Source organism: Nycticebus coucang, chromosome 16, assembly GCF_027406575.1.
Source record: "Nycticebus coucang isolate mNycCou1 chromosome 16, mNycCou1.pri, whole genome shotgun sequence".
In the NCBI taxonomy this organism is placed as follows: domain Eukaryota; kingdom Metazoa; phylum Chordata; class Mammalia; order Primates; family Lorisidae; genus Nycticebus; species Nycticebus coucang.
This window is the reverse complement of record NC_069795.1, coordinates 3,461,567-3,487,326: the sequence shown is the minus strand read 5'-3', so window position 1 is coordinate 3,487,326 and position 25,760 is coordinate 3,461,567. Positions and strand designations below refer to the sequence as shown.

Sequence of the window (25,760 nt, the reverse complement as noted above, 5' to 3'; positions counted from 1 at the left end):
GCCAAGTTTGATGAGGCTGAACTTTTTGTACAAACAAATTCATCTGGTATTTATTATCTTTGATAAAAATAGGGGTACTAACCCTAACTATAGGGAACCTTTTTTTTCTAAAGAAAAATTGTGTTTTGGCCAGGCGAGGTGGCTCATGCCTGTAATCCTAGCACTCTGGGAGGCTGAGACGGGTGGATTGCTTAAACTCATGGGTTTGAGACCAGCGTGAACAAGAGCGAGACCCCGCCTCTAAAAATAGCCAGGCGTGTGGTAGGCGCCTGTAGTCCCAGCTACCCGGGAGGCTGAGGCAAGAGAATCACTTGAGCCCAAGGGTTTGAGGTTGCTGCGAGCTATGTTGTACCGAGGGTGACAAAGTGAGACACCCTTAAAAAAAAAAAAGTTATGTTTAAAGAAAAACCATACCTAAAACCTATAATATACCTGTTATTAGATCATAGCCCTGTGTATTGTTCTTGAATGCTTATTATCTGCCTGCAGACTGGACTGGATTCTGAGTTCTTCCAGTCCCCTTTAACATCTGCTTCTAACAAGCTTCGTCTGTCTCCCTCAAGATTTTCTTCTATTTGTTTAACTGATTACCTTTACAGCCAGGTTCTACATTATGCAAACCAGGTTGAGCATATTAATTTTGTGTTATGCACATTTTTTTGAGACAGTCTCGCTTTGTCACCCTTGATAGAGGACCATGGTGTCATAGCTCACAGCAACCTCAAACTCCTAGGGTCAGGTGATTCTCTTGCCTCAGCCTCCCCAGTACCTGGGACTACAGGCACCTACCACAATGCCTGGCTGTTTTTAGAGACCAGCGTCTCACTATTGCTCAGGCTGGTCTCGAACTCCTAAGCTCAAGCACTCCACCTGCCTCGGCCTCCCAGAGTGCTAGGATTATAGGTGGGAGCCATGAGCCACAGCGCCCCTCCTATTTATACATATTTTAAACTTTGTATTTTTTGCCTGTCAAGTTTCTATAGAAATACAACTCTGAACAGAATAATACTGTCCCAGCACTTCAAAATGATAGCCAACAGCTATGGCACTGACAAAATTAAACTTAACAGTGAGCTTCAGGCAAACTTCGCCTGAGAGCCACTCCCTCCAAACGTTCTCCTTGGTCAGTTGTGGCTAAAAGGTTTTGACAGACTCCTGGTTATCAATCACTTCCCTCCAGTGGAGGATCAGAAGAACTGGGTGGGTCCATCCCAGCACTAAGTGACAATCAAAACCTAACCACAGGATGATTGATCAGTGATGCTTTGGGGGAAAGATCTAGATCAGAAGAGAGAGAAAGTGATGAACACCACAGTGGAATCACCCATGTCAAAACAAAACTAACTGGAACCAAGAGGCCACCAGGTGAGGGCCTTACACACAATTTGCCTGATAACAGGAACTATTGCAAGAAATTGCACCAACCCGCAACTTTGCACAAAGAACCACAACCTTGCCCAAAGGCCACCTCTATGAACTGCCTGTTCAGCTTTGGGCTAATGCCACCCATGGTATTAATTCTCATAGGCAAGGATTATTATTTTAAAACAATTTATGTAATCATCCTCATTTTGGCTCTGTCCGTGAAAACACATAGTGAATAGTACCTGTCTCTGATGGCTGTTCTCTGACACCTCACCACATGGGGAACAGGTGTGGAGCGGAGAAAGGCTGGGACAAAGGGCCCCAAGTGTCACCATCTGCTACTCCACTTCCTCCGAGGAGGAGCTGGTGGCAACAGGAAGCCGAGGCCTCAGGCCCAGAGTCTCTGCCTCCAGCTGTGGCCCAGAACCTGCCTATGGAGAGTCACAGAGCCCCCAGCCCACTGGGACACAGTGCTGGGCATCCAGGACATGGGAGGGTGAGTGCGCAAGGCCCTCCACGTCCACACAGGCTTTCAAAGGGGGCCATTCCATTCTTGGCTCTTCCCCCAGAAGCAGCCTTTGCCTTTCCAAAGGGAGGCATCTCCCATGACCCTGGCCCTGGGGTGTCTGACAGGAAGGGGTCTCAGCACCATTCACTCCAGGGTCCCCTTCAACTGGGACCCAGCTCTATGGGGCATTGGAGAACCCTCATGGGTGAGGACACTGGCTGAGCTTTGGGACATGGGGGCTGGAGCCCAGCAAGGCCAGGAGGAGGCTGGGGGCTCACGAGGCCCCCTAGGCTGATGGGTGGGTCCTGGTACAGCTGGTCATACAGGAGGGTCCTAGGGCCTGCCTCGTCCTGCCTGAGCCAGTCTCCTCTTCTCTGCACATCTCCTCTGTCAGTCCAGTGAGTTTGTCTCCCAGACCACACTGTGTGTGTGCCTGTGTGTGTATCTGTGTTTGTATATAGTGTGGTATGTGTGTGGCGGTGGGGGGGTGTCTGTATCTGTGTGGTGGGTGTGTATATGTGTGCATGTGTGTGATGTGTGTGTGTGTATATGGTGTGTGCATGTGAGTGATGTGTGTGCTGTGTGCATGTGTATACATGTATGCACTTGCCTTTACAGACATGTGTGTCTGCCAAGCAGGTGTGCCACTCCCTGCTGGCAGCTGGGCCCAGTGCAGGGACTTGGGGTGACTGACAGTGTTGGCTTGAGCCTCAGGCCCCATGGCACAGGGATGGTACCCTGGCTCCATATCCCAGGCCAGGGAGTGCTCTGGGAGGCATCAACCCAGAGTCTGGGCCTGAGGCCCGCCACTAAGACCCCTCCCTCCACAGGAAATGGTGGCCTGGAGCCACCTGCTGCTCACCTTGGTGGGGCTGCTCTGCCTCGGGTCTGGTGAGTCCCATGGGGGCCACTCCAGGGCCCGCCCTCATGTCCCCTTGGACAGAAATTCCCAGGTGGCTGGGAGCAGGTCCTAGGTGTGGGCCTCAGTCTCCCCAGGTGCTGGGGGGTGGTGGTAGTTTGCTCTTCACCTGGGGGCTAATGTGGATCCCCTCCTTGAGGCCACCTCTCCACCCTCCTCCTCTACTCACCCTTGAGGGCAGCCCAGGGCAGACGGGTGTCCACTCACCAGAGGCCTCCTCCCCCAGGCCTTGCTGAGGAGTGCACCAAGTACAAGGTCAGCACCTGCCGGGACTGCATCCAGTCGGGGCCAGGCTGCGCCTGGTGCCAGAAGCTGGTAAGAGCTGGGGGGCCTTCCCACCGTCCCCTCTCTGGGGTGGGGCCCCTTTCCTATGTCTGAAGCTAGTGGCACCAGGAAGACCCAGCTCTCTTTTCTGTTGGAGGCGGGAGTGACCCAGAGCCAGGCTGGTCTGAGGCCAAGACAGATGGACCCGGTCACCCCAGACCAGCTCTGGCCTGAGACACCTGTCCAGGCAGTGTGGGCTATGCAGGGGGCCCTTACCAGATGTCCCAGGAGAGATACTTCCCAGAGGGGCAGCAGGTGGCCCAATGGTGCTCCCAGCAGTGCCAGGCGCCCAGGGAGCAGGGACAAGCCAGTTTTAAGGTCTGAGGAAAATGCAGAAAAGTTTCCTGTCTGGGTTCTCAACACTTCAGGGGCTCAGTGACGTCACCTGTTCTACTTGGGGCCATCTGCCCCAAGGCACCCGGGGCTCAGGGTGACTTCCTGGGCCCCAAGCTCACCTCCCCCAGTCCCTGCAGACGGCTCCACCCTGAGCCCCCAGACCCTGACCACACCCTTCTCCAGAGACCCCTGACCCCAACTACACCCTTCCCCGGGGGCCACAGGCGTATCTGGAAACACACAATCACACAGTACTATTTTTTCTCACCCATTTGAGAGGAGGTTGTAGGCATGCAGCCTTGTCCTTCAGTACTTCAAGAGGCTTTCTTAAGAGCAAGGTATTCAATTACAAAGCCACAGAAGTGAATTTGGATAATAAATTCATCAAAATTAGAAATTTAATGTTGGCTGGTTTGGTGCCTGTAGCACCCGGGTTAAGGCGCCAGCCACATATACCGAGGCTGGCAGGTTCGAACCTATCCCGGGCCAGCTAAACAACAATGACAACTGCAACAAAAAATAGCTGGGCGTTGTGGCAGGCGCCTGTAGTCCCAGCTATTTGGGAGGCTGAGGCAAGAGAATCTCCTAAGCCCAAGAGTTGGAGGTTGCTGTGAGCCGTGACACTACAGCACTCTACTGAGGGCAACATAGTGAAACTCCATCTCAAAAAAAAAAAAAAAGGGGTCGGCACCTGTGGCTCAGTGGGCAGGGCGCTGGCCCCATATACCGAGGGTGGTGGGTTCAAACCCGGCCCCGGCAAAACTGCAACAAAAAAAATAGCCGGGCGTTGTGGCGGGCGCCTGTAGTCGCAGCTACTCGGGAGTCTGAGGCAAGAGAATTGCCTAAGCCCAGGAGTTGGAGGTTGCTGTGAGCTGTGTGATGCCACACACTCTACCCGAGGGCCATAAAGTGAGACTCTGTCTCTACAAAAAAGAAATAAAAAAGGAGAGCAAACCATTTGGAACACACCATTCTGCTCCCTCCCCTCTGTGTCCTGTCCATACAGCCCCATCTTTTTCTTAAGCACTTTCTTGCTTTTGGAAATAACAAGATGCTGCCAGCACTGTGTATGTCCGTTCCCCTGCCCCAGAGTCCACACGTTTCCGAGGGCCCTTTGTTTATTTTGTGGAACTCCAGCTCCCTATACCCTCCACGCGTTTCCTCCTCTTCTCAGTTCCGCGGCACACACAGGGTTTTCTGAGTCTCCAGCCCAGGCCCCTGTGACAGGCTCCCACACAGGGGATGTCAGTGTGGCAATTGTTCTCCTTTCTTTTGACTGAGGAGCACAGCCAGAGCCTGGCCAGGGTTCCAGGTGCCCTGGGACACAGGCTGAGAGTGGCCAAGCAGTCCTTGGGGACAGATTCTGCTGATGGAGGCTCAAAGCCCCGGGCCAGCTGTCTAACAATGTGCACTCTCCCAGCTCTGGGCTGTCTGCAGCTTCCCCTCTCAGTCAGCCTTGGGGAAGTTTGAGTCCTCATCACTGCTGGAGGCAGCAGGAGGGATTAGGGTTAGCATCTCTGGGTGTGGCCTAGAAGCCTGCAGAGAGGGGCTTCTGACCCCCACCCAGCCCCACAGGGACCCAGTTCTGGGTGTGGAGGAAGAGGGGGACCCCAAGGGTTGGTTGGCCTCCTGCAGCCCCGGGAGGGCAGCCCCCATCTTTTCTCTGCCCTCATCTTGACCCCCAAAGTCCCTCCCCCAGAACGTCACTTGGCTGAGAGACCCTGACTCTATTCACTGTGACACGCGGGAGCAGCTGCTAATGAGGGGCTGTGCATCTGACGACATTGTGGACCCCAAGAGCCTTGCTAAAGCCCAGGAAGACCTGGAGCGGGGTCAGAAACAGCTGTCTCCACAAAAAGTGACGCTTTACCTGCGACCAGGTAGGGCGGCCTCGGTGGGTGTGGGCCGGGTACCCGTGTGCTGGGTGTTTAGGGCTCTGCTGGGAGCTCAGCCCTTCTCTAGGCTGTCATGGCTGACCAGGTCAGACATGTGTCCAGGCTGGATGCCAGGGTGGGCTGGTGAGACCCAAGGACAGCTGGACATGGCAGGCCAGAGTCTGAGCTCCACCTTGGCCCTTCCTGTCTGTCCCCAGGTGTGTTTCCCCCCAACCCCCACTGTCGAGGCTGGACGGCTGGGCTCCCTTTTCACCCTATGTTCTGTGTCTTTTTAAGAGGGAGAATAGGCCATTTGGGTAACACTATTCTATCCCCTGCTGAGAAGGCCATGGTCCTCGTAGCAGACTCAAGGCTCTGGCTAGCTATTTACACTGCGTTATCCAAACTGGCCTGCCCACAGAGCCCTGTCCACTCCCAGGAGAGGGCTCTGGCAGAGCAGTGGATGGAAGAGAAGGCCTGGCGTTCGTGGCTCTACCTGACTAGCCAGTGCCCAGGCCATGGTGAGGCCAGTGGGGGACAGACAGCCATCCCTGAGCACTGCCTGTGGGAGAAGGCTGTGAGCACTCAGGGAGGGGTGGCTTTGGAGGACTCAGCAGCTCTGGCTGAGGAGAATGGCCCTTGGGAGTAGCCTGGTCAGAGGGCCAGTGGGTTAGCCTGGGGCAAATGGGGCTGTGGGGGCAGTCAGGCGATGGCCAGCAGGAAGAAGAGCGTCCTGGGGCCAGCAGCATGCAGGATCCAGGTGTCCTGGGGATGGCAGGGGTCCTATCCCTGCCCTGGTGTCCCCACCTCCTGATACCATCCCCTCAGGGGTGAGGATTTCAACACAGGAGTGTTGGGGACACACGTTTCTAGCACAGAAGATGGACAGTCTCACACACCCCCTGTGTGCCTCCCCACACAGACCTCACGGGGTACAGCCATGAAGCCTGCATGGCACTGGGGCCGTGTGGTGTGGTGACAATCTGGGGCTGCCGCCCTGTGCACCTCATGATGATGCCGATTGCACGGGCCCTGACTCAGGGGCAAGTATCCATGGCCTTGACCACATCCAAACACAGGGAAGGGTCAGTGAAAATATGGCGTGATGGTCTCAAGGACACCATGGAACACACAGTCCTTCCTTGACCAAAACATCATGATGCACGTGACTGTAGTGTGTGTCCTTTCTCTGAAATTCAAGTCCACCTGGGCGTCCACCAGGTTGCAGGCAAGGGGAGTCTGGAGGATTTGGGGCCGGGGGAGAGATGGTCAGCACGCAGGCCTGTGCAAGATCAGGAGGGGACCCCTCTCTCTCTCTGTGGCCCTGCATGCAGGTCAGGCGGCTGTGTTCAACGTGACCTTTCGGCGGGTCAAGGGCTACCCCATCGACCTGTACTACCTGATGGACCTCTCTTCACCCATGCTGGATGACCTCATTAAAGTCAAGAAGCTGGGCGGTGACCTGCTCCGGGCCCTCAATGAGATCACGGAGTCCGGCCGCATTGGTGAGGGCCACAGCCGCTGCAGGCCATTGGGGGTTGTGGGGAGAGGGACTCTTGACACAGGGCTGCAGTGGGGCCTGCGTCCCGCCAGGGTCAGGCCCAGTCATCAAATCCCAGAGACCTGCAGACATTGTCCAGCCCCCTCATCCCCTCCCCCTTCTTTTATTGTTTTTTGGGGTGTTTAAAAGACAAAAGTCTTTCAGTGCTAATTATTAAGCATTAAAGAACACACAAGCAGGCTCGGTACCTGTGGCTCAAGCAGTTAAGGCACCAGCCACATACACCTGAGCTGGCAGGTTCGAATCCAGCCTGGGCTCACCAAACAATACGGCTGCAACCAAAAAACAGCCGGGTGTTGTGGCAGGTGCCTGTTGTCCCAGCTACTTGGGAGGCTGAGGCAAGACAATCGCTTGAGCCCAGGAGTTGGAGGTTGCTGTGAGCTGTGAAGCCATGGCACGCTACCCAGGGTGACAGCTTGAGGCTCTGTCTTAAAAAAAAAAAAAAAGAACACACAAGCACAGAACCCACACAGTGACAACAGCATTAGGAGACAATGGCAGTGAACTCTGGGGTGGGGGCCAGTGTCTCAGCACCTCACAGGCAGGAGCCAGGACAAAGGCTGGCACCCACACCAGGCACCCACAGCCACTCAGTCCAGCCGGCTCTCCCAGGACAGTGCTCTGCTGCCTGCTCCACATGCGGGAGGCACACATGCATGCTGAAACACGGGAACACACGCTTGCACCCCCGCACACATGCAAATGCACACTATGTTCACATGTCTGTGTGCAAGCACACCCACAGTCATGCCCCATGTGTGAGACCGGGTGTGTGCAAACACACTAACGTGCTCATGGTTCCACCCTTGTGTTGTCAAGCTAGCCTCCCTGTCCAGGGAACAGCCTGCCACCCCCGCCCCACCCCCAGCCTTACCCATGTGCCCCCCAGGCTTCGGGTCCTTGGTAAACAAGACCTTCAGGCATGTGCTGAAGCTGACCGACAATGCCAACCAGTTCCAGACGGAGGTCGGGAAGCAGCTGATCTCTGGACACCTGGACACTCCCGAGGGTGGGCTGGATGCCATGATGCAGGTCGCGGCCTGCCCGGTAAGGCTGCTGCCCCTTCATGGGTCTGCGGTTTCCCCAACATGGATGCTTCCATCAAGTGCTACAGGGCCACCTGCACTGGCCAGCAGGTTGTCTGAGGGACAGGGGTCGAGGGTCTTCGCCCCACCTGCAGCACTGCCAGCCTGGGCCTGGGGAGAGCAGCCCCAGGTGCCTCCAGGTGGGAGAGCAGGAGAGTGACAGAGGGAGGATGGCAATGGAGCCCAGAACATCCCCACGGGTCACTGTTAGCTGTGAGTTGCATTTGTGACCTTGGACACATCTTTTGAAGGCTTAACATTGTGCAAGTGGCAGCCTGGACCCAGGTGGTCCCTCCAGGCTGGGAGGGCGATGGCTGTCCCAAGCACATGTCCCTCACCAGGTCCCTGCCTGCTCTGCCCATGGACTGTGCTCACAACAGAAGAGTCACAGTCTCCTGGGCCCATGATCCAGGGCAGGCACTGTCCTCACCTTCCAGGTCCCCCTCTGATCTCCAGCTCCCAGCACAGACGCATGCTGAGCACACATGCGTGAGGTCAGTGGGCGTGCAGGGTCAAAGCACAGTCACACGCTGAGCACATTCGTGAACAGTCACCTGGGTGTGCCGGGTCACAGCACAGATGCACGCTGAGCACAGGGGGGCAAGGTCACAGTCCAGGAGGCAAGTAGTCTCTGCACATGCCCTCAAGGGGCCATCTGTGGCAGACCAGCTCCCCGTCCTGGTCCCGAGGCTCCCTCTTCATTTGTGTGGAAAGGTCCTCAGGCACAGTAAAGGCTGTGAGCACTCTAACTCCCGGGCGGGCACAGTAAAGGCTGTGAGCACTCTAACTCCCGGGAGGGCACAGTAAAGGCTGTGAGCACTCTAACTCCCGGGCGGGCACAGTAAAGGCTGTGAGCACTCTAACTCCCGGGCGGGCACAGTAAAGGCTGTGAGCACTCTAACTCCCGGGCGGGCACAGTAAAGGCTGTGAGCACTCTAACTCCCGGGAGGGCACAGTAAAGGCTGTGAGCACTCTAACTCCCGGGAGGGCACAGTAAAGGCTGTGAGCACTCTAACTCCCGGGAGGGCACAGTAAAGGCTGTGAGCACTCTAACTCCCGGGAGGGCACAGTAAAGGCTGTGAGCACTCTAACTCCCGGGCGGGCACAGTAAAGGCTGTGAGCACTCTAACTCCCGGGCGGGCACAGTAAAGGCTGTGAGCACTCTAACTCCCGGGCGGGCACAGTAAAGGCTGTGAGCACTCTAACTCCTGGGCGGGCACAGTAAACGCTGTGAGCACTCTAACTCCTGGGCGTTGTCTCCATGGAGCTCGCTCTCCCGCCTCATAGTCACAGGCGTTTGGAAGTTGTCATCCTAACAGACATTCTTCAGGCTCCTCCTGGGCGCTGGTGTCTGGCTGGACACGGGACAAAAGGAGAAACTGGCCCTGGGCCAGGTCCTCTCTCCTGCAGTCTCTGCAGCTGACGCTGCCTCGGGGCTGCTGCCGGCTCTGCCTCCTCTCCTCCCGCCTGTGAGGGTTCAGCCGGGGAAACAGAGCCAGATAACCACACCACACACCCCATCATCTTCTCAGGAGGAAATCGGCTGGCGCAATGTCACACAGCTGCTGGTGTTTGCCACGGACGACGGCTTCCACTTTGCGGGTGATGGGAAGCTTGGTGCCATCCTGACTCCCAACGACGGCCGCTGTCACCTGGAGGACAACATGTACAAAAGCAGCAACGAATTTGTGAGCACCCGCCCCCCATGTCATCGGCGCTGCCTGGCAGGACAAGGGGCCAACACGCTCAGGGGGAGGAAGGCCCTGTGGCCACCAGCCACTTATGGAGGGGACAAGGGCAGGGTAACCACCTCACCAGAGCTAGGGCACCACCTTTCAACCTACATAGCAAATCCATGAAGAAATTTCTGGATGTTCCAAGTGGCACAGTTGGGTCTCTGGGGACAGCCTCAGGCCAGGGGAGGGCGGTGGCTGAGCCATGCCTGTCCCTCATGCACCAAGGCCCTGTGGTCAGTCTCCCACCCTGCTGAGCACCAGATGCACTGACCACCAGGCTGCAGTAGGGCTCCCACTTCCCTGAGAGTCACCTCAGTCAGGTCCCGTCCTTCCTCTGTGAACCCCCACACCCACCAGTGCCCGGCTGGGAGAGGAGCCACAGGGGACACTGAGGACACGTGGCCGGAGAGGTCAGGAACTCTCTGGTTTGACCTAAAAGCCACCATCTTTCCCCGGGGGTTGTCTTTGTCAGCTGTGATATGGTGCTGTCCCGTCGGGAAATCATAAATCTGGGGGCTGAAAGGATTTTAGAGATGGTACAACTCGGGGTCCTCCACCTGGAGCCTGCAGACTGGGGGGCGGGTAGCATTTGGGGTCCATGAACTTGGGCAGGCAGAGAGGGGCTCCTCATGTCCCTGGGCCTCTACTGAAATGGAGGATGCTTAGATGGTGAGAACAGGTGCCGTGGGGGCCGGGTCTGGGATCCTGCAGCACCGCCCCCCAGTGCAGACCTCACAGTGCTGCCACGCTCACATGACTCCGAAAGTAACGGTGTTGATGGAGAAGCACGTCAGTTTTCAATGTTTTCTTTTTTTATTATTATTATTAAATCATAGCTGTGTACATTAATGCGATCATGGGGCACCATACACTGGTTTTATAAACAGTTTGACACATTTTCATCACACTGGTTAACATAGCCTTCCTGGCTTTTTCTTAGTTATTGTGTTAAGACATTTACATTCTACATTTACTAAGTTTCACATGTACCCTTGTTAAGATGCACCACAGGTGTTTCAACATTTTCTTAAGTGCATCTCAGTCTAACTGGTTTCCCCATCACCCTGTAATTTCGTCACCTGTGCACTTTCTGCAGTGAAGAAGCCACCAACACCACAGGAAGGGCCTTGGCGGTGCCCTCTGCTCCCAGGGCATCCACTTCCAGGGTGGGAGTGGACGGCAGGCGGCCTGGAAGCCTCATCCCCGGTCTCGAGTGGGGCTGACCGGGCATCCCTCTCTCCAGGACTACCCGTCAGTGGGCCAGCTGGCGCACAAACTGGCCGAAAGCAACATCCAGCCCATCTTTGCCGTGACCAAGAGGATGGTGAAGACCTACGAGGTGAGTGGAACCGGGTCCCAAGCATCAGGGCATCAGGGTGGGGCCGCCCCTCTAGCATCCCACAGGCCGGAGTGCCCCTGTTTCCCTGGTGGAGGAGCCTGAGGCTTCCTTGCAGGTGACAGCACCTGTGTGTGGACAAGAGAAGGAACCCCCATCCTTGAAATCAATGACGTTGACAGCATGTCTCTTGGTGTCAGAGGGGATGTTCTAAGCTGGCTGGAGAAGCAGTGCCGGGTGTCAGGGGGCCTCCGTGGGGCCAGGCTGGTGCCTCACAGTGGCCTGCATGGCTGACCCTGCCTACAAGGAGGCCAGGGCTGGACGGGGTGGGCCACCGGCCCCAGGATGTGCCCACAGTAAACTGCAGGGTCAGGATTTGCACCCCAGCACGAGGCTCAAAGCACCAGCAACCTCTTCACACCTCTCTGCCCAGGGAGGTGGATAGCTTGGGGCAGCCATCGCCCTCCTAGCCTGGAGGGACCACATGGGTCCTGGCTTCCGTCCAGGCGGGCAGGCCTGCGTGGAACTCTCCAGGCAGGACTCTGGGCCCCCTCAGCGGGCCAATCTGGGAGCTTTCTGAGCATCAGCTTCGACCAGTCCAGGAAGATGGGTCGAAGCAGATGGCAGCAGAGTTGAGGTGAGAGGTGATGGCACCCAGGCAGGTGGCTATGGAGGCCTGACTAGGGACCTGGGCTGGGACAAGCCTTCAATCAGCACCCCAGGCAACAGGAGCCAGTCACACAGACGAAGCCCCAGGACTCGGCACCCACCTGGGGGAGGACATGGCCTATCTGCATCCTGTGCCTGGGTTTGGAATTGGGCCAGACTTCCCCAAACCCCCAAGCCAGGGAGCTTATCGCCACTCAACCACCACGGAAACCAAGGCCTCCCGGGAGAAGACAGCCTGACTCACATCATCAGGGAGCCCTGGCCCCCCAGCCCACAGAGCAGAGGGCCTCCCCATCCACCGATCTCTGCTGGACAGCAGCACCTGGCATCCACAGCCTGGAGTGGCTGCAGGACTGGGAAGGATGACATGCCCGCGGTTAGCGTGCACCCTGCAGTCCCTGCTCCCTCTGCCTGTGGCCATGGCCCTGTCCTGTCAGCCTGGTCAGGCAGGCACGCTGTGTCCAGAGCACGACCAGTTCCCTTTCCTGCATTTCTGCTGCAAATGACATGGGCATGGTGGTATGAGAACTTGCCGGGTGCTGGACAACATCTCCAGGGTGTGAGTTAGCGTGTCCAAGATGTTCGGATCTTGTCAGACCTCCCCAGACTCTCAGCTTCAGTGATTTGCTGAAAGACTTACAGAACTCAGAAAAGCCACTAAAGTCACAGCTGTGGCGGGTCCAGAACAAAGTCGCAAAGGTAAAAGGTGCACAGGTGGAGTCCAGGAGAGACAGGCCAGGCTTCCAGGTGTCCCTTCCAGAGGCGGTGTGGACAGCGCTGCACCCTCCCAGCCACAATGTGCAGCAACATGCTTGGAGCACTGCCCCCAGGAAGGCTCACCCGGGCTTTGGGGTCCAGGGTTTTTATTGGGGATCAGTCACAGGAGCCTGGATGACCCCTGTCTGCTGCTTCCCGAGGTCAATCTGACGCTGCCCAAGGCCCCACTCCATGTCACACTGTGGGGCCGTCTGGTGGGGTCTTGCCAAGCAAGGACAGCGGCTCAGTGCAGCACAGGGCAGTCTGGGAGGCAGCTGAGAGGCCACCCTGGGCCAGGACCCCACAGCCCCCATGCCCTTGTCTGTGAGTCAGCTGACAGTCCCCTCCTCACAGGTTGTAGCAGGTCCCAATCCTTGGCTATTAGTGGCAGGAGTCAGGGTCCAGAAGACAGCATAGGGACAGGGTGGAAGCTGGGAGTGGGAGACTCATCTCCCAAAACCCCTGCTGTGACTCAGGGCTCACAGGCCTGCCCCAGCCTCAGTTTCCCACACCTCGTTCACAGTGATCTTGAGTGATGGTCCAGGCTACAGGTAGCACATTTGGACAGCACTGGCCAGACCATCCTCAGAATGCATTTCTGGGCCGAGTGCTTCTCCAAGCCAGGCTGGGCCCCCTGGCTGGTAAGATGGGAGTGGGCAGCGGAGGCCGGAAGAGGTGTGGTGACAGGCTGTGGTGGTGCTTAATGGCCTATGGAGGGGCCAGATCCCTTCTGGGGAGTCTGAGAGGGGATTAAGGCCAGGAGGGGACCTGGCAGCCATTGTGTGTTCCTGGAAGATGAAGTGACCCAACCATCTCCCGTGAAATGCCACAGGCCCTGCACTGAGCGAAGGTGGGGGAGGGCGCAGGGAGAGGCTGGCTGGGGCCACATATAGTGAGGGGCTCTGGTCATCTACCCCAGGACAATCCTGGGCCAGCCGGACCTGGCCTACCCGGCCGCTTGTCACAGGGTTAACATGGTGATTATTAAAATTACTTCATATAGATGCATTAAGAGGCCCAGAACCTACCGCTTCCTGATGACTGACCACATCTTACCATGGTCCATGCTCTCAGGCCACTCACCTGTGCCTGTGCCTGTGTGGTGGAAGGCCATCAGCTGGTGCAGCCACACACCCCTCCCCTGCCCAGTGAGGCCACTAGCCCGAAATTCACCAGGGTGGGGGACTCACAGCACAGGAGCCAGCAGAGCTCCAGCTTGGGGCTTTTTACGTCCTGAGAGCCAGTTGTCACCTTCCAGTGCCACCCTGAAGGTGACTCTTGTAACTGAGCAAAATAGGAAGCTGTGTTGAGGACAGCTGGGGCCATTTCACCCTGGTGGGAGCCCAGGGAAGAGGCTCCTGCAGCACCGGGTTCTGGCTGGACTGTGCCTGATCTTGCCCAACAGAAACTCACCGAGATCCTCCCCAAGTCAGCCGTCGGGGAGCTGTCCGAGGACTTTGGCAACATGGTCCAGCTCATCAAGAATGCCTATAATGTGAGTCCCCCAGCAGGAAGGGTTCTGGGAGGAAACCCCCTGCCCTCCAGGGCCGGCCACAGTCTCCTGCAGCCCCACAACACCCAGCCCGCAGGCCTCCTGGACACCTGGCCTGGCCACTCCCCAGGCCCCACATGCTGTCTTATTGGTGACGGGGCATGTGCCACCCAGACCCCCACCTGGGTGCTCCTGAAACATGAGCTCCAGCCCTCTTCATTCTGGGCTCTTTCTTGCTGGTCTCTGGGAAGAAGAGGGGGTGGCAGCTGGTGGGCCAGGTAATGCCTCTGGGGGTCCCAGAAATCACCAGGTTCTTAGGGCCCACAAGGGCAGCCTCAGTTGAAACATCTCCTGGGTATTGGCTCCCCCACCCCATCCTGGACAGACCCCGGACCCGCCAAACTCCTCCCTGGTGTGTGGCCCGGCCAGCTGTACCCAGGGCTACACCCTGGGGGTCCCACGGTTCCAGTGGGCACAAGTGGGCCCCAGGCACCAGTCTCTCAGCAAATGCAGCCCCAGAGAGGTGATCCCAAAGGTCTGCCCTGAGATCCACCCAGCCAGCACCCTGGGTCTGGACAGGGCACGTGGGAGCCCCATAGACCTCTTGGCCTTGAGTCCAACTATAGCCCCCCTGATGAGGCCTGTGCTCCTCGCAGCCTCCTTGAGCCCCACACCCCGCAGCAGGCCCACTAGTGCCCCACTGCTGCCCACGGTGTCCATCTCCGTGGATGGTGCTGCCCGCTGTGGCCATTCACCTGACAATGCCGTGTCCTCTCCCTCCACCCGTCTCTCCTCCTCTCTCCTTCTTGTCTGTCTCTGTCTCTCCATCTCTCTGTCTCTGTCTCTCTCTCCATCTCCGTCTGTGTCTCTGTCTCTCTCTCTGTCTCTGTATCTCCGTCTCTGTCTCTCTGGCTCTGTATCTCTACCTGTCTCTGTCTCTCCATCTCTGGCTCTCCCGTCACTTAACCAACCTCTCCAGCTCCTCCCCTGTGCCAGGCACTGGGGATGCAGGGCTGAGGGCAGCTCCAGCCCCTGTTCTCACGGGGCTCATGTGTCCACGTTGGTCTCTGCAGTTGGCCTGTCTGGGGGGTGGACTTGGGTGCTGGCAGCACTGCCACCCTGGACACCCTGCCGTGCTCTCCCTGGGTGTGTGTGTCCTTAGTCGATGCTGGGACCCAGGAGGAGGTGGAAGATGGAGCCAGATCCAAACCACTGGGAGGGCAGGGCCAGGAGGGCAGGACACTCAACTCTAAGCACAGCCACTCTTTGCCCACAGAAACTCTCCTCCAGGGTCTTCCTGGATCACAGCACCCTCCCCGACACCCTGAAAGTCACCTACGACTCCTTCTGCAGCAATGGAATGTCACACACTGGCCAACCCAGAGGGGACTGTGATGGCGTGCAGATCGGTGTCCCGGTGAGCCTGGCTGTGCAGCCGAGGGTCTCCATCCAGCACACTGGCAGGGTCCCAGGCACAGTTAGAAGGACAAAGGGTCTATGTTCTTGGTGTGCTGACAAGGTCCTGGAGACAGCTGGAAGGACAGAGGGTCCCCATCCCAGTGTGCTGGCAGGGTCCTGGGACAGCTCAAAGGACAGAGGGTCCCCATCCTGGCACACTGACAGGGTCCCAAGGACAGCTAGGACCAAAGGTCCCCATCACCGTGTGTTGGCAGGGTCCTGGGGACAGCTGAAAGGACAGAGGGTCCCCATCCTGGTGTGTTGGCAGGGTCCTGGGGACAGCTGGAAGCATAGGGATCCAGGGAAGGCACACACGGGCAAACTGAGGCTCTGTGGCGTGAGCAGGAGGGAGGTGGGGGTGCCCAGTTTTCTTTCCTTCAAGCATCAGCTCTGCCCAGGCCAGACGCTTCCGGTGAAGTTGGGTAGCCCCCACACAGCTTGTGGGTATCCCCAGTGCTTAGCGGAGATGAGAGAATGAAGGAAATAAAGACAGCCTAGGAGTTAAAAGAGTGGGCCCAGGGGGACCTTCACCACTTTATGCCAGGAACAGTGAAGGCCCGGTGTCCTGGGTTAACGCAGTATTTATTACATACGTTGTCATTTAAATCAGCTAATGAATAATCATGAGGGAAAGCAACAAACTGCACTCGGCCTCATCCTTACTGTAGTTACCACTTTAACTCGCTGCTCTTTGGCCACTTCAGCCAAGTTATTCTTTACTTAAACTCTACTCTGACGTTAAACTGAAGAACTGAGAGGCAGTTAATGAAACAAAGAACAAAGCTTAGAAGCAGGAGATGAAGGCAGACCCCAAGCAGACCACAAATTCCAAGAGAGGTTGTGAGGCCTCCCGGAGCCTTGCGGGCAGATGGGCTGATGCCACACCACACGGAGAACTGGGGGGAAGAAGCATGTTCCTCTTATCTCCCCCAGAGAGGTTTTTCTCTCTTAATGAGATCTGGTGCTTGCGCTGTTCCCAGCACGTCCTGCACCTGCTGGTCAGGTCTTCCAATCCCCTTCACAGCGTGCCTCTCACTGACAGGCATGTCCCACCTCTGTAGGGCCCCCTCTTTACCACCTTCACCCAGAGTCCCACTGGGGGAGAGGCAAAGCCACCAAGAGACAGGTCTTTGTCTTAAAACTGCCAGCAGACTTTTGGTGTCCTCGATGCTGCTTTTTTTTTTTTGAGACAGAGCCTCAAGCTCTCATCCTGGGTAGAGTGCCATGGCATCACAGCTCACAGCAACCTCCAACTCCTGGGCTCAAGCGATTCTCCTGCCTCAGCCTCCCAAGTAGCTGGGACTACAGGCACCCGCCACAATGCCCTGCTGTTTTTTGGTTGCAGCCGTCATTGTTGTTTGGCAGGCCTGGGCTGGATTTGAACCCGCCAGCTCTGGTGTGTGTGGCTGGTGCCTTAGCCGCTTGAGCCACAGGCGCCGAGCCTCGATGCTGCTTCTGTGGTCTGTGTGTGCCTTCCTCAACATCCACCTCTTCAGTCTCTGTTCCTTGTTGATAACTCACAATCAACTTTTAATCGAATTTTCTAAACTACAATTTTTTTTTTAATTTTTATTCATTTATTTATTTTTTGAGACAGAGTCTCAATGTGTCATTCTCAGAAGAGTGCTGTGGTGTCACAGCTCACAGCAACCTCAAACTCTTGGGCTTAAATGAATCTCATGCCTCGGCCTCCCAAGTAGCTGGGACTATAGGCGCCCGCCACAACACCTGGCTATTTTTTGCTTGTAGTTGTCACTGTTGTTTGGCAGGCCCAGGCCAGGTTCAAACCCACCAGCTCTGGTGTATGTGACTGATGCCCTAGCCACTGAGCTACAGGTATGGAGCCTAAACTACTGTTTTAAAAAACATAAATTAATTGGTCATGCAGCACATCGGAACTATCTCTTCCTGCTAGGCACCCTGGTTCCTCCCACAGAGTTAGTCAGAAATGTCAGGGGAGGGTGCAGGGAGGCTCAGCACACTCCTTGGACCATGGAGTCACACTGATCAACACAGCAAAAGAACCCCCAAATCCCTGGGTCTGGCCAGTGTAGACTGAGCGAGTGAGTGAGGACAGCATCCTGGGGGCAGGCACTGGACGGGCAGAGCAGGTGCAAACTACAGATCAGGGCTGGATGGGACAAAAGCAGGAAGGCACAGGCCACACAGGTCACTGGAAATGGGCACTGAGAGCGCTCTGGGAGGCCGAGGCGGGTGGATAGCCTGAGCTCACAGGTTCACGATCAGCCTGAGCAAGAACGAGACCCTGTCTCTAAAAACAGCCAGGCGTTGTGGTGGGCGCTTCCCTGCTTAGGAGGCTGAGACAAGAAAATCGCTTGAGCCCAAGAGTTTGAGGTTGCTGTGAGCTATGACGCGATAGCACTCAACAGAGAGTGACAAAGTAAGATTGTCTCAAAAAAAAAAGAAAAAAAAGGCATTGAGTCCTTTGCCTGATATTTTAAGTTTATTGTTCAGTCATCGAATTCTTCTTTATTTTTTTATTTTTTTATTTTTGCTTTCAATTTCAGCTGGCTTTCACTCTTCTTAGTTTGAAGAGTTTGAAGTTGTTCTTTTTTATTTCTTTTTTTTTCCCCCGTTCTTCCTTTAGCGATTCTCTTGCCCTTTGCCTCCCAAGTAGCTGGCATTACAGATGCCCACCACATCGCCCGGCTTTTTTTTTTTTTTTTTTTTGAGACAGTCTCACTATGTTGCACTTGGTAGAGTGCTGTGACATCACAGCTCACAGCAACCTCAAAACTCTTGGGTTTCAGTGGCGCCTGTGGCTCAGTTGGTAAGGCGCCAGCCCCATATACCGAGGGTGGCGGGTTCAAACCCGGCCCCGGCCAAACTGCAACCAAAAAAAAAAAATAGCCGGGCGTTGTGGCGGGTGCCTGTAGTCCCAGCTACTCGGGAGGCTGAGGCAAGAGAATCGCTTAAGCCCAGGAGTTGGAGGTTGCTGTGAGCTGTGTGAGGCCACGGCACTCTACCAAGGGCCATAAAGTGAGACTCTGTCTCTACAAAAAAAAAAAACTCTTGGGTTTAAGCGATTCTCTTGCCTCAGCCTCCCTAGTACCTGTCCTGCCTCCCAGGGGAGGAAGCCACGGCACACAGCCTCAGTGACCTGTGTCTGAGCCCCACTGCCAGTGGCTTCAGTTCCAACTAAATCATCCTCATCCTCCCTGAGGAGGCCACCTGGGACTACAGGCATTCTCCACAACACCTGGCTATTTTTTTGTTGCAGTTGTTTAGCTGGCCCAGGCGGGGTTCGAACCAACCACCCTTGGTGTATGTGGCTGGCTATGGATGCCAAACCTGAATTTTTCTCTCTTCTGGCTATGAATTAATAAGCAAAATATTTGCTTTTGTTGCATTTTTACTATGACCTTGGAATTCCCCACATTGACCTGCTCCCTCCCAGGGCCCAGGGTGAGGGGATGGGGGCAGGGCATGATCTGGCCACCCAAGGACCCTGCCTGAGCCCTGCCCCTCCCCTGCAGATCACCTTCCAGGTGAAGGTCACGGCCACAGAGTGCATCCAGGAGCAGTCATTTGTCATCCGTCCTCTGGGCTTCACAGACACAGTGACTGTTCAGGTCCTTCCCCAGTGTGAGTGTCAGTGCCGGGACCAGAGCCGGGACCGCAGCCTCTGCCATGACAAAGGCTCCTTGGAGTGTGGTGTCTGCAGGTGAGGAGGGTGCAGGTGACACCCCTCCCCCACCCCACAGGGTAGCATCTGCAGGGAGGTAGGTGCAGGTGACGCCTCCCACCCCCCCCCACAAGACAGGCGCCTCAGGACCCCATCCTGTAGAAGAAGGTGGAGAACTGGGCTTTCGACCCAGAGCCCTCCCCGAGCCCTTGCCCCTGGGTGGGCACCAGCAGTGCCCACCTGCACTAGCCATGTTCTAGCCATGGAGGGCCCATGCAGGGGTAGTGGTGGACTGGGGGCCTCTTGGCAGAGCAGGGAGATCCATCTCAGGGGTGTAGGGAGCCCCATTGTATATACCTGAGGCAGGTGACTTTCTGTACCCAGCCTCATTTGTCACTTGCGGGCCTCTCTCTGACCTTAGGGACCTAGGGCCATCAGGCCAGCAGCCCTGGGGCACGCCCCAGCCAGAAGGCCTCTGGGACAGGTAACAGCCATGGCAGCCTGGTCCCCACAGTCCACCCTGGATGTGCTCACACCCCGAGGCTCAGGGTGCAGTCAGGGTGGGTGCCCCGCCTCAGGGCAAAGGGTGGGCACAGGTGTGTCCAGCAGGGAGCTTTCCATGGCACAGGCCCACCAGGACGTCCTTTCACACCACTGTCCACTCCAGTCCCTGCCTGCTGCCTGCTGCCTGCCCCAGGGCTGGACTGCCACTCCCAGAGTCCCCATTCCCCTGTGCCCATTTGCTCAGGAACCCAGAGACACAGCCTGCTGGGCCAGAGTTGCTGGGTGACCCAGGCACCCACCCTGTGCCCCGGTTACCTTCTGCTCATGGCTGCTCTGTCCACCCACACCCTCATCAAGGTGCCCTGTCCGCCCCTCAGTCCCCACGACCCCCGTGCCTCCTGCAGCTCAGAACATGATGGTCTCTGTGGCTGTCCCTGTGCCCTCTTCAGTGGCCACTCTGCCCTGTGCAGCTCTCAGGTGGCCTCCTCAGGGAGAATGAGGATGATTTAGTTGGAACTGAAGCCAGTGGCAGTGGGTCTCAGACACAGGTCACTGAGACTGTGTGCCGTGGCTTCCTCCCCTGGGGGGCAGGACAGCCATCGCAGGACAGCCTGTGAGGGTCATCTCTTTGGCTTCCTGGGAGTGCACTTGGCATCTGTGTAACAGTGGTTTGGGGACTGCTGTCCTAGTCTGACTAGACACCTTGTCCCAGAATCCTCTGGAAACCTGCCTGGGCAGCACTGCAGGTGGCAGAGGGCAGTGCCAAGTCCCCACCGGCCACATAGACCCTGGGGCACAAGAGAGCAGACACTGGCGCCCTTGGAGTGCCAGCATCCCTGGATGGCCTGCCTTCAGGGCCCAGGACACAGCTCCCCGGTGAGCCTGCCCAGACTCCCGCTCACAGCCAAAGTCACGCGTCTGCTTCCCTCTCAGGACGTCCTTGGAGGGAGCAGCTCTCCCCACACGCTTAGGGAGCACAATATGTGCTCAGGGGACGTCCTTGGAGGGAGCAACTCTCCCCACACGCTTAGGGAGCATAGTATGTGCTCAGCAAAGAGCGGGAGCAGCGCGCCACAGCAAGTGCTCTCCAAGGCCGCGGGACCCCGAGGATGCGGTGGCTGTCCCCATCAGCGCTGCGGGCAGAGCTCTGACGCCTGCCACCCCCAGGTGCGACGCTGGCTACATCGGGAAAAGCTGTGAGTGCCAGACGCAGGGCCGGAGCAGCCAGGAGCTGGAAGGAAGCTGCCGGAAGGACAACAACTCCATCGTCTGCTCGGGGCTGGGGGACTGCATCTGCGGACAGTGCGTGTGCCACACCAGCGACGTCCCCAACAAGCAGATCTACGGGCGGTACTGCGAGTGTGACAACGTCAACTGCGAGCGCTACGACGGCCAAGTCTGCGGAGGCCCAAGTGAGCGCGGGGGCCGCCCGGCGGGGGCGGGGGCGGGAGGCGGAGCAGCCGCGGTCCTCGCGTGCTGGCACCTGCTGCAGGCGGGGCTTGTCGCTGTGCACTGGGGCAGCCAGTGGGAACAGAAAGAGGGGACGCGGGAGACAGATGAGCAGACGGCACCGGCCTCGGGCGACCCTCCCCTGGCCCTGCCTCCGTGTCTATGTCCCTGGGACTGGTGGGGAGGGCCCCAGAAGGCGATGGTCCTCGCCCACCCGGGGTCCCACGGGCGTGGGGGGCAAGTGGAGGGCGGACGGGCCAGGAGGCGCGGGTGGGGGGCGTGTCTCAGCACTTTGGTCCACTGGGGCGGGGAGGCCGCTGGGCGTGCGGGGCCTGCGGGCGGGGAGCAGGCAGGAGCGGGGGCCGGGGTGAGCCTCCCGCCCCTGCCTTCCAGAGAGAGGGCTCTGCTTCTGTGGCACGTGCAACTGCCAGATCGGCTACGAGGGCTCGGCCTGCCAGTGCCAGAAGAGCACGGACGGCTGCCTGAACCAGCGGGGCGTGGAGTGCAGCGGCCGGGGCCGGTGTCGCTGCAACGCTTGCGAGTGCGACCCGGGCTACCAGCCGCCCCTGTGCCAGGAGTGCCAGGGCTGCAACTTCACCTGCAGCAACCACACGTGAGCGCCCAGAGCCCGGACCCCCCAGAGCCCTCTGCGCCTCAGGGTCCCTCCAGACGCTCCTGGGCGGGGCCTTCCCTGGCCCCTCTTCCTCCTCCACCTGCGCACCTGCGGCTGGGAGCAGGTGTCCAGGGCCCTCCACACCACCGTCCCCACCTCGCTCATACCCCATGGGCACCCCAGCCCCCCACTTGAGCAACGCCAGGGCATTCCCCCCACCCCCTGCAGCTTCTGTGCAGAGTGTCTGCAGTTCAACACGGGCCCCTTCAAGAAGAACTGTAGGGCAGCGTGCAGGGGCCTACAGCTGCGGGAGGAGCCCCTGAGCTGGAGGACGTGCAAGGAGCAGGACTCGGAGGGCTGCTGGATGACCTACACGATGAGTCAGCGGGACGGGTGGGACCAGTATGACATCCATGTGGAGAAAACCCGAGGTGAGGCTGCAACCTCCGGCCCAGGGCAGAGACCTGACAGATTTGAGGATGTTACAGGTGGAGGGTCTCCCTCCCAGAGCCCAGGCAGGCCCAGCTGGTGGGGAGCGTCCGCCTGCTGCGGCCCCCATGGTCCCTCATTTCCTCACTTGACCCAGGGTGGGGGCTGGGGTAGACACCTGAGACATTGCCATTCCTCTACGCACAGGTCCCAGAGTCCCAGGGCTGGTGCCATCTGCCACCAGCGCTCAGATCCCAGCCCTGGAGTGTCTCAGGCAGGCTGGGTACCACTCAGCCCTGCTCAGCCCTGCAGTAGCCTCACCTGCCTCCCAAACACTGCCTTTGGCTCTGGTCTGAACCTCACCCTGCCACACCAAGGCACAGTGGGGAGGGGTCCCAAGGTCGGTGGTCTCTGGGAGGGGAAGGGGAGAGCATCCAGAGGGGACCAGGAGGGTGTGTGGGTGGAGGCTGTAGGCACCAGGTCACCATGGGGCCCTTTGAGTCCCAGAAGGGGGTTCAGGACTGCTCCTGAATCCACCAGGAAGCCACTGGCTGGTTCTCAGAATCAGAGTGATGTATCTGAGTGGTGGCTGGGTGGACACAGACCTGTCAGGGCAGGAACCACAGCAGTGACGGGTGGGGGAGTCACAGACAAGAGACCACCCTTGGGGGACATTTGGGGAGGAAGATTGGGGGAGGAGTAGTAGTGGGGGGACAAGGGCCAGCAAGGGAGTGGGAGGTGGGGCAGGTACATTAGGAGGAACACTAGGTGATGACTAAAGGTTCAGGGACGTGGGCGGTGACTGTGGCTCAGTGAGCAGGACGCCAGCCCCATATACCGAGGGTGGCGGGTTCAAACCCAGCCCCAGCCAAACTGCAGCAGAAAAATAGCCGGGTGTTATGGTGGACGCCTATAGTCCCAGCTACTTGGAAGGCTGAGGCAAGAGAATCATCTAAGCCCAGGAGTTGGAGGTTGCTGTGAGCTGTGACACCACAGCACTCTACTGAGGATGACCAAGTGAGACTCTGTCTCTAAAAAAATAAATAAATATATAAAAAAGGTTCAGGGACGGGCGGCGCCTGTGGCTCAGTCGGTAAGGCGCCGGCCCCATATACTGAGGGTGGCGGGTTCAAACCCAACCCCGGCCAAACTGCAACCAAAAAATAGCCGGGCGTTGTGGCGGGCGCTTGTAGTCCCAGCTACTTGAGAGGCTGAGGCAAGAGAATCGCTTAAGCCCAGGAGTTGGAGGTTGCTGTGAGCTGTGTGAGGGCATGGCACTCTACCGAGGGCCATGGGGTGAAACTCTGTCTCTACAAAAAAAAAAAAAAAAGGTTCAGGGACAGTGGGACATGGGCTTAGCAGACACGCAATGATAATGAGCTTGAGTCTTAGACACAGTCCCCAGAAGCTGAGCAACCCCACTCAATCCCACTCAGAGGCTGGTGGCTAGGGCTGGGGAGGTCACTCAGGGGAAGCCATCAGTCGCAGGCCAGCACCCTGCCAAGACTTTTTTTTTTTTTTTTTTTTTTTGCAGTTTTTGGCTGGGGCTGGGTTTGAACCCACCACCTCTGGCATACGGGGCCAGCGCCGTACTCTGTTGAACCATAGGCACTGCTCCCAAGACTCATTTTTTAAAGAGGTCTCGAGATGTAGCCCAGCCTGGGGGCCAGGAGCTATTCACAGGTGTGCTCATCGTTCACTGTGGCCTCAACCTCCCAGCCTCACCTGATCCTCCTACTTCAGCCTCCCATTTAGCTAGGGCTACAGGTGTAAGAAACCATACCCAGCCCACCAGGACTCTAGCTGACTGAGACCTGGAAGCGTCTCTCCAAAACTCCCTCCCCAAAACAGAACTGAGGGAGGCAGGCGGGCAGCCTCACCTGCCCCAGTGCAGAGCTCTGCCTCCTGCCATTGGTTACCAAGGGGCACCTTCCTCAGAGGCAGGGGTCCCTCAGGCACTGTTTCCTAACTGAGTATGAATACTCTGCCCTGGTTGGCTGGTGACCTGCACGTCCTTTCTTCTCTGTGTCAGATGGAACCACAGAGCTTGGCCTTGTTTCCAGTGGGGACAGGGCCAGGTTCTCACCAACACAGGGTGGTGATGGACAATGACCCGGGCAGTGGGACCCTCTGTCAGACTAAATGCTGTGCATTGACCACGGACCTGACGGCACACATGGGCTGGGTGAGACAGGGAGGGACTGACTCTCTGGTGTGTGTGCTTCCTCCCTAGAGTGTGTGGCCAACACTGCCACTATCCTAGGGGGCACCATGGTGGAGGTTGTGCTCATCAGTGTCCTGCTGCTGGTCATCTGGAAGGCCCTGACCCACCCAAGTGACCTCCAAAAGTCTAAGGACTTTCAAGGAGTAACTCAAGTCCCAGTGGAACAATGTAAGTGGCCGTCCTTGGGGGTCCTATGTGGAGGGGGTGCCTCCCATGCTCTGACCGCTTGCTGCTAGGGCTGTGATCATCTGTGTGTGGCCAAACACTGGCCCTCCCCAGCAGCTCGTCCATGTGACACTGCCGTGGGTGAGTCTGGCCACAGCAACTGGAAGCAGGTGGCAGCCCCACTCCAGCTCTACCTCGAAACAGCTTCCACCTAGACCCAGTGGCCTCGGGGAGAAGAGCCTGCTCTGAAACCTCCCACCAACAAGCCTGTGTTTTCATTTCTCACCAGGATAACCCCCTTTTCAAGAGCACCACAACCATGGTCGTGATAAGTTTGCAGAGAGTAAGAAGCCAATCAGCAGGACCTATCCCCACCACCACATTTCCCAATCACACGACCAAGATGCTCACAGCTCTAGACGATGCCACAAATTAACCAAAAGTCCACTGCTTTTTTTTTTTTTTGTCTTCAACCTGACAGATAAGGGCAGGTATTTATATGGACCCCCCCAGGAGGAACAGCTCCCCCTTCTGACATGCACGGACCTTTCCACAGGTTGGGGGGGATTGCTTAAGTCTTGGGAGGCTGGATCCAGGATTTTCTGTAAGTTAGGTGATCAGTCTGATTAAAGACGGCGCAAGTTTTATATTTAAACGTTATCGGGCACAGATTTGACACCTGAAGGGGGAGTACTGCACAGGTAAAGGGAAGTATGCATGGGGTCCTCTTGTGTCTGGTTGGCTAACACCAACCTACACATGATGCCAAAAAGAGTAACTAACTTTTGAGGAAAGAACAATTTCCAGGTGGTTAAGTCAGACGATTTCCAGCCCATGCAGAGGTCCAGGAATCCCTCTCGTTCCCTCTGGCCAGTGTGGAGTGACTTCACTGAACACTGGGAGGGCACTCACCAGGACTCTGGGGGGCCATGCCTTAGACACAGGACTAAATCACCCTCGGGAGAGGCTGCTGCAGACCTACCCCCATGCAACTGAAAACTGAAAACAAACCTGAGAAGGATCAAACTAATCCACAAGTGGACTACAGGAATATAGTTATACTCAGCACTCAACAGTGAAGACATCACAGTGACAGGCACCCAGCCAAAAACCTACTAGACAAGCTGGGCACAGTGGTTCACGCCTGTGCTCCTAAGAGTTTGGGAGGCCAAGGCAGGAAGATTGCTTGAGCCCAGGGAGATCAGCTTAGACAGCAAGACATTGCTACAAAAAAAAAAAGCCAGACATAGTGGTGGCACCTGTGGTCTCAGCTACTACTTATGAGGCTGAGGAGGCTGCCTCATAAGGCAG

At 57.2% G+C, this 25,760-nt stretch overlaps 1 protein-coding gene across 1 annotated transcript; it reads left to right on the top strand.

Moving 5' to 3' along the window:
- Positions 1-1,767: 1,767 nt before the first annotated feature.
- On the top strand, positions 1,768-25,663 carry LOC128568012 (integrin beta-2-like). Its single transcript, XM_053565678.1, has 16 exons — positions 1,768-1,861; positions 2,704-2,764; positions 3,019-3,107; positions 5,152-5,332; positions 6,661-6,831; positions 7,777-7,934; positions 9,505-9,660; positions 10,952-11,047; positions 13,875-13,964; positions 15,238-15,378; positions 18,917-19,104; positions 20,737-20,981; positions 21,412-21,631; positions 21,860-22,062; positions 24,294-24,452; positions 24,739-25,663. Coding segments are annotated over exons 1-16 (2,223 nt in total). The 5' UTR covers positions 1,768-1,798; the 3' UTR covers positions 24,741-25,663.
- Positions 25,664-25,760: the final 97 nt, after the last annotated feature.